Genomic DNA, 11,513 nt, shown 5'->3' on the forward strand with positions numbered 1-11,513 from the left:
CGACTTGGGAAATCATTCAATGTTTGCATTGCTTGTGTTCTATCCTTCTTTCTAGGCAGAAGTTTGCTTTTCCCTGTATTTTGTCCCAACTCTCTCACTGTAGTCCTGTTATGTATGTTTGTTCACGCCCTTATTCTCCATTTTGTCATCATTCCTCCATCTGTATGCATCCTACTACATGTCCTCTGTTGAATATTCCTTTTTACCTGCTACTTTCATCATAATACAAGAATTTCAGTTAAAGCAATCCTCTTTTCCTGGAGTCTTCTTACATGAGAACGTGGCTGAGTTAAGCTGTCTGATAAATCGGTATGAACGTGAGTACAGGTCAATACGGAAGCGCCCAAAAGAAAAGGTCTATCCAGGCACCACTGCGTTCTACATACCCATGAGTCAGAATAGTACTGCCGCTATCTACAAGACTATAACTTCTATAATACTGCCCCTATGTAAAAGAATAAAACTACTATAATAGTGCACTTATGTTCAACAATATACTGTAACACTGCTCCTATGTACAAGAATATAGCTACTATAACACTGCTCCTATATACAAGAATATAACTACTATAATACTGCCCCTATGTAAAAGAATAAAACTACTATAATAGTGCACTTATGTTCAACAATATACTGTAACACTGCTCCTATGTACAAGAATATAACTACTATAATACTGCCCCATGTGCAAAAATATAACTACTATAATACTGCCCCTATGTACACGAATATAACTACTATAATACTGCCCCTATGTAAAAGAATATAACTACTAAAATACTGCCCCCATGTACAAGAATATAACTACTATAATACTGCCCCTATGTACAAGAATATAACTACTATAATACTGCCCCTATGTACTAGAATATAACTACTATAATACTGCCCCTATGTACAAGAATATGACTACTATAATACTGCCCCTATGTACAAGAATATAACTACTATAATACTGCCCCTATGTACTAGAATATAACTACTAGAATACTGCCCCATATGTACAAAATATAACAACTTGCTTCATTTCCCATGTTTTATTCTTTACATCATGTCTAATAGTGACTATCATGTGATCGTAGTAACAGTATCCTCCATAGTATGCATATGATAGAATTACATATAGTTCTGATATAATATTGTTGTTCACAGAATGAGACATCACAGATCGCAATATAATGACTATTTTTTTCATGCTTTTTGGAACACACTAAATTAATGTGCTTGTTTTCTTTCCTTTCGCAAAAATTTTTTAAAAATGTGAGATTTAGTTTATTTTCTTTCTGACAGGATTGATCAGAATTTCCCCAAAGTTCTTGAAGACCCCGTATTAAATACAGTCGCTAAGAAGCTGAACCGCTCTCCTGCGCAGGTGGCCCTGAGATATTTGTTACAGAGGGGATGTGTCGTCTTGGCAAAAAGCTTCAGCCCTGAGAGGATCAAGGAAAACTTCCAGGTAAATGAAGAAATCTAAAATTTGAATAATTTCCTTCCTCTTAAAAATAATCTATATTTTTTATTACTTTTCATTCACAGGTTTTTGACTTTGACTTAAGTGATGAAGACATGAAATCTCTAGATGGAGTCAATATAGACATGCGTTACATGACTGCCGATTCGTAAGAACCTTCTAGCTTCCGAGAACAAATTTGTTCATTTTTTTCATTACATTAACTTTTATTTATTAATATTTTTACAATTTTATTTTAATGTACTTGTATTTATTATCTTTTATTTTATGTCCTTACTTTTGTTTTATCTTCATTTTTTTTTATTTTAGCTGCAAAGAAAGCCCTAAGTATCCATATGACGATGAGTTTTAAGAACATTGGCCAATTTCTCTGGATTCACCCGTGTCTTATTATCTTAGTCTAGCAAATTCCCATCTACAGAAAATAAACGATCTATCAAATTGATTCTGACTGTAGTGCTTATTATGGCTCGGATTTGAAATGACAGCACATAGATACATTTTAACATACAATGAGAAATTCTAAGGCAGATGCTGCAATTACACAGCAAAAGCTCTTTGTGTTTTAAGTCAAAAGTAAAACATTCATCTTTATGTTGGAATAAAATAAATTTTGTGTCCAATTTAATTTGAAAGTGTCATCTCTTGGAAAGATTTGCTAATACCCAGCTAACCAATAAAAAACTAATTATGTATTTCAATACCTTTAATCTTAAAATTGGGTTCAACATGGTTTCAATTTCATTGTTTTCAGTCTTTCATATGGCTGTCAAATAGCTGAGAATCTGTAGCGGCATCTGTGATCGTGCCCATAGCGGTCCCTTAGCTTTTTAATTAAACATTCTTAAATTTATATGAATGTATGTGTTATTATTTTAGTTTAAAATACTATTTTCTGCTGTTTTCCACCATGTAAGTTTCAGTTTTACTGTTCTGGCTTTAACTATGATATATGAAGCGATACAAATAAAATAAAACAGCATCATCAGTATCAAAATATTATGACATGAGAGTGTCCCCAAAGTAAGCTTTGTAACAGTGCATACAATAGTCCTTCAATTCTGATCACTACAATCTCTTTTTATGAGTCTGTTCCCACACGTTTCTTCTATTTACTATTTTTTAGTATTTCTAGTTGATAAAATAGCCAACTGTAAAATTTACCAGTGTGGAATATAACCCCTTTCCATAATAGTACGCCCACATCAAACTCCCTTTTAAGTGGGCTCCGGCAGCGAGTCCACATCTTTCCTGCCACATGTCAGTTGTTTTGAATAGCTGACATATGCCCGGAACATCCGCGGGTGGAATCATGATCCACCTGCGGCTATTAACCCGTTCAATTCCGCTGTCAAATGCTGACAGCGGCATTTAACATGCATTCCCGGGAATCGCATTGAAAATCCGCCCATCGGTGGACAAAAGTGAAAAAAAGTTTTTAAAAGTATAAAAAAAATATAGAAGTTCAAATCACCCCCCTTTTGCCTCATTTAAAATAAAACAATAAAAAAATCCAGCATACATATATTTGGTATTGCCACATTCAGAATCGCCCAAACTATCAATAAAGTAGGATTAACCTGATTGCTAAATGGTGTAACGAGAAAAAAGTCAAAATGCCAGAATTGCGTTTTTTTGGTCTCCGCGACAGTGCATTCAAATGTAATAACTGGCTAACAAAAGATCGTATCTGCACCAACATGGTATCATTAAAAACGTCAGCTCAGTGCGCAAAAAATAGGTTGTCACCTAACCCGAGATCACGAAAAATAGAGAAGCTAAGGGTATCAGAAAATGGCACAATTTTCTTTTTATTTTTAACAAAGTCTGTAATTTTTTTTCACCACTTAGATAAAAAAGAACCTAGACATGTTTGGTATCTAAGAACTCGTAATGACCTGGAGAATCATAATGGCATAATGGCAGGTCAGTTTTAGCATATAGTGAACTGTTATGGACTGGTGATTTAGGAGCGACATGCGACTAGCTCTGAGCAGGTGGTAACTATACAGACCGCAGTTCCTGATCTTAACACAACACTAGCAGTAGCCGTGGGATGTTCCTGTCACTCCCTGGACACCTCATCACAGCCAGAGAACTAGCTACCCCTAAAGGTAGAAACAGGAAAGCTATCTTGCCTCAGAGAAAATCCCCAAAGGATAGACAGCCCCCCACAAATAATGACTGTGAGAGGAGAAGGAAATGACATACGTAGTATGAAACAAGATTTAGCAAAGGAGGCCACTTCTAGCTAGATAGATAGTACAGGAAAGGACACTGTGCGGTCAGTAATAAAAACTAGAAACCGCAGAGAAATGCATAAATCTCCACACCTGACTAAAGGTGTGGAGGGCAAAATCTGCTGCCCAGAGCTTCCAGCTTAGCTGAATAGATCCATACTGATAAGCTGGACAAATAAGCAAAACATAGAATGTGCTGAACAATTAAGTCCACAACAAGTGGACTGCAAAAGGACAAGCAAGGACTTATCTTTGCAGAACTGGTCAGAGTGTCAGGGAAATCCAAAAGAGCAGTGACTCCAAGCAGGAACAATTGACAACTGGCATTGATTGAGGGATAAGGCCAGACTAAAATAGCCAAGCCAGAAAGACGATCAGTGGAGGCAGCTGCTGATGCTAAATCCAAGAAGCAGCTATACCACTCAAAACCACAGGAGGGAGCCCAAGAGCAGAATTCACAAAAGTGCTACTTACAACCACCGGAGGGAGCCCAAGAGCGGAATTCACAACAGTACCCCCCCTTGAGGAGGGGGTCACCGAACCCTCACCAGAGCCCCCAGGCCGATCAGGACGAGCCAAGTGAAAAGCACGAACCAAATCGGCGGCATGGACATCGGAGGCAAGCACCCAATAATTATCCTCCTGGCCATAACCCTTCCACTTGACAAGATACTGAAGTCTCCGCCTCGAAAAACGAGAATCCAAAATTTTCTCAACCACATATTCCAACTCCCCCTCAACCAACACCGGGGCAGGAGGATCAACAGAGGGAACAACGGGTACCACATATCTCCGCAACAAAGATCTATGGAAAACATTGTGGATGGCAAAAGAGGCTGGAAGGGCCAAACGAAAAGACACTGGATTGATAATCTCAGAAATCTTATAAGGACCAATAAACCAAGGCTTGAACTTAGGGGAAGAAACCTTCATAGGAACATGACGAGAAGATAACCAGACTAAATCCCCCACACGAAGCCGAGGACCAACACACCGACGGCGATTAGCAAAACACTGAGCCTTTTCCTGAGACGTCAAATTGTCCACCACATGAGTCCAAATCTGCTGTAACCTGTCCATCACAGAATCTACACCAGGACAATCAGAAGGCTCAACCTGCCCTGAAGAAAAACGAGGATGGAAACCAAAATTACAAAAAAAAGGCGAAACCAAAGTAGCCGAACTGGCCCGATTATTAAGGGCAAACTAGGCCAACGGCAAGAAAGCCACCCAATCATCCTGATCAGCAGACACAAAGCATCTCAAATAGGTTTCCAAGGTTTGATTAGTTCGCTCAGTTTGGCCATTTGTCTGAGGATGGAACGCCGAAGAAAAAGACAAATTAATGCCCATCCTAGCTGTTATGGACCTGGTGGTTAGGTGCACCTAGAATGACCTGATGGTTAAACTAGAAGACAGGACGAGCTCTGGGAAGTGGGAACTCTGCTGACCGCAAATCCTAATCCTATAACACACACACTAGAAATAGCTGTGGAGCGTACCTAACTCTCCCTAGATGCCTCTTCACAGCCTAAGAGCTAACTACCCCTAAAGATAGGAAAATAAGCCTTACCTTGCCTCAGAGAAAATTCCCCAAAGGTAAAGGCAGCCCCCCACATATATTAACTGTGAGTTAAGAGGAAAGTCACAAACACAGGGATGAAACAGGTTTCAGCAAAGGAGGCCAGACTTACTAGATAGACTGAGGATAGGAAAAGAATCTATGCGGTCAGCACAAAAAGCTACAAAAAGCCACGCAGAGTGTGCAAAAAGACCCCCGCACCGACTCATGGTGCGGAGGTGCCACTCTGCAACCCAGAGCTTCCAGCTAGCAAGGCAATATCATGTTAGCAAGCTGGACTAGAACTTAGCAAGTACTAAGAAATATATTCAGTACACAATGAACAACAAATGAACTAGCAGGGACTTAGCTTCTGCTGGAGTAGACAGGTCATCAGAAAGATCCGAGAGAGATCTGAACCAGTGCTAATACATTGACAGCTGGCATGGAGTAACGATCTGAGTGGAGTTAAATAGAGAAGCCAACACAGCCGCAAACGAGGGCAGCTGAGGAGGCAACCTCAGAACCAGCAGTTTCACTCACAGCCACCAGAGGGAGTCCATGGACAGGACTCGCCGAAGTATCATTCATGACCACAGGAGGGAGTTCAAGAACGGAATTCACAACAGTACCCCCCCTTGAGGAGGGGTCACCGAACCCTCACCAGAGCCCCCAGGCCGATCAGGACGAGCCAAATGAAAGGCACGAACCAACTCGGCCGCATGGACATCGGAGGCAAAAACCCAGGAATTATCCTCCTGACCATAGCCCTTCCATTTGACCAGGTACTGAAGTTTCCGTCTCGAAATACGAGAATCCAAAATCTTCTCCACCACATACTCCAACTCCCCCTCGACCAAAACCGGAGCAGGAGGGTCAACGGAGGGAACCATAGGCGCCACATATCTCCGCAACAACGACCTATGGAACACATTATGGATGGCAAAAGAAGCTGGAAGGGCCAAACGAAACGACACAGGATTGAGAATTTCAGAAATCTTATAAGGACCAATGAAACGAGGCTTAAACTTAGGAGAAGAAACCTTCATAGGGACATGACGAGACGAAAACCAAACCAAATCCCCAACACGAAGTCGGGGACCAACACAGCGACGGCGGTTGGCGAAACGTTGAGCCTTCTCCTGGGACAATGTCAAATTGTCCACTACATGAGTCCAAATTTGCTGCAACCTGTCCACCACAGAATCCACACCAGGACAGTCCGAAGGCTCAACCTGCCCTGAAGAAAAACGAGAATGAAAACCAGAATTACAAAAAAAAGGCGAAACCAAGGTAGCCGAACTGGCCCGATTATTAAGGGCGAACTCAGCCAATGGCAAGAAGGTCACCCAATCATCCTGATCAGCAGAAACAAAGCATCTCAGATAGGTCTCCAAAGTCTGATTAGTTTGTTCGGTTTGGCCATTTGTCTGAGGATGGAAAGCCGAAGAGAAAGACAAATCAATGCCCATCTTAGCACAAAAGGACCGCCAAAACCTTGAAACAAACTGGGAACCTCTGTCCGACACGATGTTCTCCGGAATGCCATGCAAACGAACCACATGCTGGAAAAATAGTGGAACCAAATCAGAGGAGGAAGGTAATTTAGGCAAGGGCACCAAATGGACCATCTTAGAGAAGCGATCACAAACCACCCAGATGACCGACATCCTTTGAGAGACAGGGAGATCTGAAATAAAATCCATGGAAACATGCGTCCAATGCCTTTTCGGGACTGGCAAGGGCAAAAGTAATCCACTGGCACGAGAACAGCAGGGCTTAGCCCGAGCACAAGTCCCACAAGACTGCACAAAAGAACGCACATCCCGTGACAAGGAAGGCCACCAAAAGGACCTAGCCACCAAATCTCTGGTACCAAAAATCCCAGGATGACCAGCCAACACCGAACAATGAACCTCAGAGATAACTCTACTAGTCCATCTATCAGTGACAAACAGTTTTTCTGCTGGACAACGGTCAGGTCTATCAGCCTGAAACTCCTGCAGCGCCCGTCGCAAATCAGGTGAGATGGCAGACAGAATTACCCCCTCTTGGAGAATACCAGCCGGCTCAGGAACTCCCGGGGAATCAGGCACAAAACTCCTTGAAAGGGCATCGGCCTTCACATTCTTAGAACCCGGAAGGTATGAAACCACAAAATTGAAATGGGAGAAAAACAGCGACCATCGAGCCTGTCTAGGATTCAACCGCTTAGCAGACTCGAGATAAGTCAGATTTTTGTGATCCGTTAAGACCACTATGCGATGCTTGGCTCCCTCAAGCCAATGTCGCCACTAGGGTTGAGCGAAACGGATCGTTCATTTTCATAAGTCGCCGACTTTTGGCAAAGTCGGCGTCTCATGAAACCGAGCCGATCCCTGTGTGGGGTCGGCCATGCGGTACGCGACTTTCGCGCCAAAGTCGCGTTTCAATGACGCTAAAAGCGCCATTTCTCAGCCAATGAAGGTGGACGCAGAGTGTGGGCAGCGTGATGACATAGATCTCAGTCCCCACCATCTTAGAGAAGGGCATTGCAGTGATTGGCTTGCTTTCTGCGGCGTCACAGGGGCTATAAAGGGGCGTTCCCGCCGACCGCCATCTTACTGCTGCTGATCTGAGCGTAGGGAGAGGTTGCTGCAGCTTCTTCGGAAGCAGGGATAGTGATAGGCAGGGTACATAAAGCCACAAACCGCTTGTGCTGTAGCGATTTCCACTGTCCAATACCACCTTTTGTTTGCAGGACAGTGGAAGCTACATTTTTTTTTCCTCAGCGCTGTAGCTCATTGGGCTGCCCTAGAAGGCTCCGTGATAGCTGCGTTGCTTTGTGTGTACGCCACTGTGTAAACCAACTGCTTTTTTCAAAGCACAAATCCTGTTTTTCCTTCCTTTCTGCACAGCTATCTTGTGTGTTTGTCCACACTTTTGTGTGCAGCAGTCCTTTTTACAGCTGCCTGCCATACTTTTCTGAGATAACTGCAGGGAGATAAATATTGGCAAGTCTGCCTCCGTGCCATTGCTGTGTGTGGCATCTCTCTCTCATTGTGTGGCACCGAAAACACTGTGTAATACTGGGCCTTTTTTTTTTTTTTTTCTATATTCTCCCTTTTCCCCAAAAAAAATTAGTGGGAGATAAATATTGGCAAGTCTGCCTCCGTGCCATTGCTGTGTGTGGCATCTCTCTCTCATTGTGTGGCACTGAAAACACTGTGTAATAGTTGGCCATTTTTTTTTTTGGCTACATTCTCCCTTTTCAAAAAAAAAAAAAATTATTGGGAGATAAATATTGGCAAGTCTGCCTCCGTGCCATTGCTGTGTGTGGCATCTCTCTCTCATTGTGTGGCACTGAAAACACTGTGTAATACTTGGCCTTTTTTTTTTTTTTTTTTCTAAATTCTCCCTTTTCCAAAAAAAAAATTAGTGGGAGATAAATATTGGCAAGTCTGCCTCCGTGCCATTGCTGTGTGTGGCATCTCTCTCTCATTGTGTGGCACTGAAAACACTGTGTAATACTTGGCCTTTTTTTTTTTTTTTTTTCTAAATTCTCCCTTTTCCAAAAAAAAAATTAGTGGGAGATAAATATTGGCAAGTCTGCCTCCGTGCCATTGCTGTGTGTGGCATCTCTCTCTCATTGTGTGGCACTGAAAACACTGTGTAATACTTGGCCTTTTTTTTTTTTTTTTCTAAATTCTCCCTTTTTCAAAAAAAAATTTAGTGGGAGATAAATATTGGCAAGTTTGCCTCCGTGCCAGTCCTGTGTGTGGCATCTCTCTCTCATTGTGTGGCACTGAAAACACTGTGTAATACTTGGCCTTTTTTTTTTCCTAAATTCTCCCTTTTCCAAAAAAAAAGTTAGTGGGAGATAAATATTGGCAAGTCTGACTCCGTGCCATTGCTGTGTGTGGCATCTCTCTCTCATTGTGTGGCACCGAAAACACTGTGTAATACTTGGCCTTTTTTATTCTAAATTCTCCCTTTTCCAAAAAAAATATTAGTGGGAGATAAATATTGTCAAGTCTGCCTCCGTGCCATTGCTGTGTGTGGCATCTCTCTCTCATTGTGTGGCACCGAAAAAACTGTGTAATACTTGGCCTTTTTTTTTTTCTAAATTCTCCCTTTTCCCCCCCAAAAAAATTAGTGGGAGATAAATATTGGCAAGTCTGCCTCAGTGCCATTGCTGTGTGTGGCATCTCTCTCTCATTGTGTGCCACTGAAAACACTGTGTAATACTGGGCCTTTTTTTTTTTTTTAGGGTAAATTCTCCCAGAAAAAAAAAAAAAAATAGTGGGAGATTAAGATTGGCATTTCTGCTTGAGTGCTGGGCCTGTGTGTGCCATCTGTCTCAAATTATTGGGCCACAGAAAACCTAGTGTGTAACATTGGGCCTGATTTTCCTTTCAGTGTCAGGCACCTATAAAGGTATATATAAATTCTACAGAAGTTTGAGTTCACCTTATAAGTTGTTTTACAGTAACAAATAGTGTTACTTTGGTTACGTTTTGCAAGCAATGATGAAGTCTAGTGGAAGAGGTCGTGGCCGTGGGTGGTCATTGTCAGCTGGTAATGATGGTAGTGGTGGTGGAGCATCAGGTGGTCGTGGTAAAAGCAGTACAGCACCTAAGTCTCGAGTTGTTGAGCCAGGTTCGTTGTCTGGCTACACAAGGCCTCGAATGCTCTCTTTTCTGGGAGTAGGAAAAACACTTTTGAAGCCGGAGCAGTAGGAACAAGTATTGGCTTTCATTGCTGCCTCTGCCTCTAGCTCTTTCGCCTCCTCCTCGGAAAGTGCCAAATGTCAGAGCAGTGCATCGTCAGTGGATGCTCCCGGTCAGGGACAAGTCGCTTCCTTGTCTTCTTCACCCAGAACAAGAGAGAAGGATGCGTCAGGAGACACAACGGGTTACTCCATGGAGCTCTTTACACATACCGTTCCTGGGTTAGACAGTGAAACAGTTAACAGGCCATGTCCATTAGAAGTTGAATCGGACATGGAGTGCACAGATGCACAGCCACAGCCAGATTACTATGCTGTTCCTTTGACTCAGACCAGAACATTGCCCTCGCAGTGTACTGAGGCAGAATCAAACCCAGCGGAGACTATGGTGCCCCATCACGGACGCTATACCACCGGCTTACACGGTGACACAGACGAAATCGCACATGACATAGCAGAGGAGGTCATAGATGACCCAGTTGTGGACCCCGATTGGCAGCCATTGGGGGAACAGGGTGCAGGCGGCAGTAGTTCTGAAGCGGAGGAGGAGGAGCCGCAGCAGGCATCAACATCACAACAGGTTCCATCTACCGGGCCCGTATCTGGCCAAAAACGCGTGGCAAAACCAAAACCATTTGGAGGACAGCGTGGCCATCCGGTTAAAGAAGCTCAGTCTGCAATGCCTGAAAAGGTATCCGATAGTAGAAAGAGTGCAGTCTGGCATTTTTTTAAACAACATCCAAATGATCAGCGCAAAGTCATCTGTCAAAAATGTTCAACAACCTCAAGCAGAGGTCAGAATCTTAAAAGTCTAAATACAAGTTGCATGCATAGACATTTATCCACCATGCATTTGCAAGCCTGGACTAACTACCAAACGTCCCTAAAGGTTGCAGCACCCTCGGCCAATGAAGCTAGTCAGCAACGCTACATCCCTTCCCTCCCTGTAAGCCGACCATTTCCCACACCACCTGCAGTATCTGTGCAGCTTTCGTCGCCAGGCCAAAGCAGTCAGGGAATCACCAGGTTAGTAGTAGGAAACACTGCATGTAGGGCACTGGCAAGAATACCATCTCCAACCCTCTCTCAGTCACCCATGTCCACCGGCACCACCGCTAGTTCCACGATCTCCAGCTCTCTAGTCCAGCTCACCCTACATGAGACTCTTGTTAGGAAAAGAAAGTACTCATCCTCGCATCCGCGTACACAGGGTTTGAACGCCCACATTGCTAGACTAATCTCATTAGAGATGATGCCCTACCGGTTAGTTGAAAGCGAAGCTTTCAAAGCGCTGATGGACTACGCTGTACCACGCTACCAACTACCCAGTCGGCACTTCTTTTCTAGAAAAGCCATCCCAGCCCTCCAACAGCATGTTAAAGACCGCATCGTCCATGCACTCAGGCAGTCTGTGACTACAAAGATGCACCTGACAACAGATGCCTGGACCAGTAGGCATGGCCAGGGACGTTACGTGTCCATCACGGCACACTGGGTGAATGTGGTGGATGCAGGGTCCACAGGGGACAGCAA

The 11,513-nt window shown here is 43.3% G+C and overlaps 1 protein-coding gene across 1 annotated transcript in view; it reads left to right on the plus strand.

The window, feature by feature from the left end:
- LOC143776951 (aldo-keto reductase family 1 member C3-like) overlaps positions 1-2,446 on the plus strand; it is a 44,350-nt gene extending 41,904 nt beyond the window's left edge. Inside the window, exons 7-9 of the mRNA XM_077266822.1 lie at positions 1,291-1,456; positions 1,537-1,619; positions 1,781-2,446. Of these exons, the coding sequence (XP_077122937.1) occupies positions 1,291-1,456; positions 1,537-1,619; positions 1,781-1,823 (292 nt within the window). The 3' untranslated portion in view covers positions 1,824-2,446. The remainder of the gene's footprint in view (positions 1-1,290; positions 1,457-1,536; positions 1,620-1,780) is intronic.
- The last annotated feature ends 9,067 nt before the right edge of the window (positions 2,447-11,513 follow it).

The sequence above is a fragment of the Ranitomeya variabilis genome, chromosome 5 (assembly GCF_051348905.1).
Source record: "Ranitomeya variabilis isolate aRanVar5 chromosome 5, aRanVar5.hap1, whole genome shotgun sequence".
NCBI classification, from domain to species: domain Eukaryota; kingdom Metazoa; phylum Chordata; class Amphibia; order Anura; family Dendrobatidae; genus Ranitomeya; species Ranitomeya variabilis.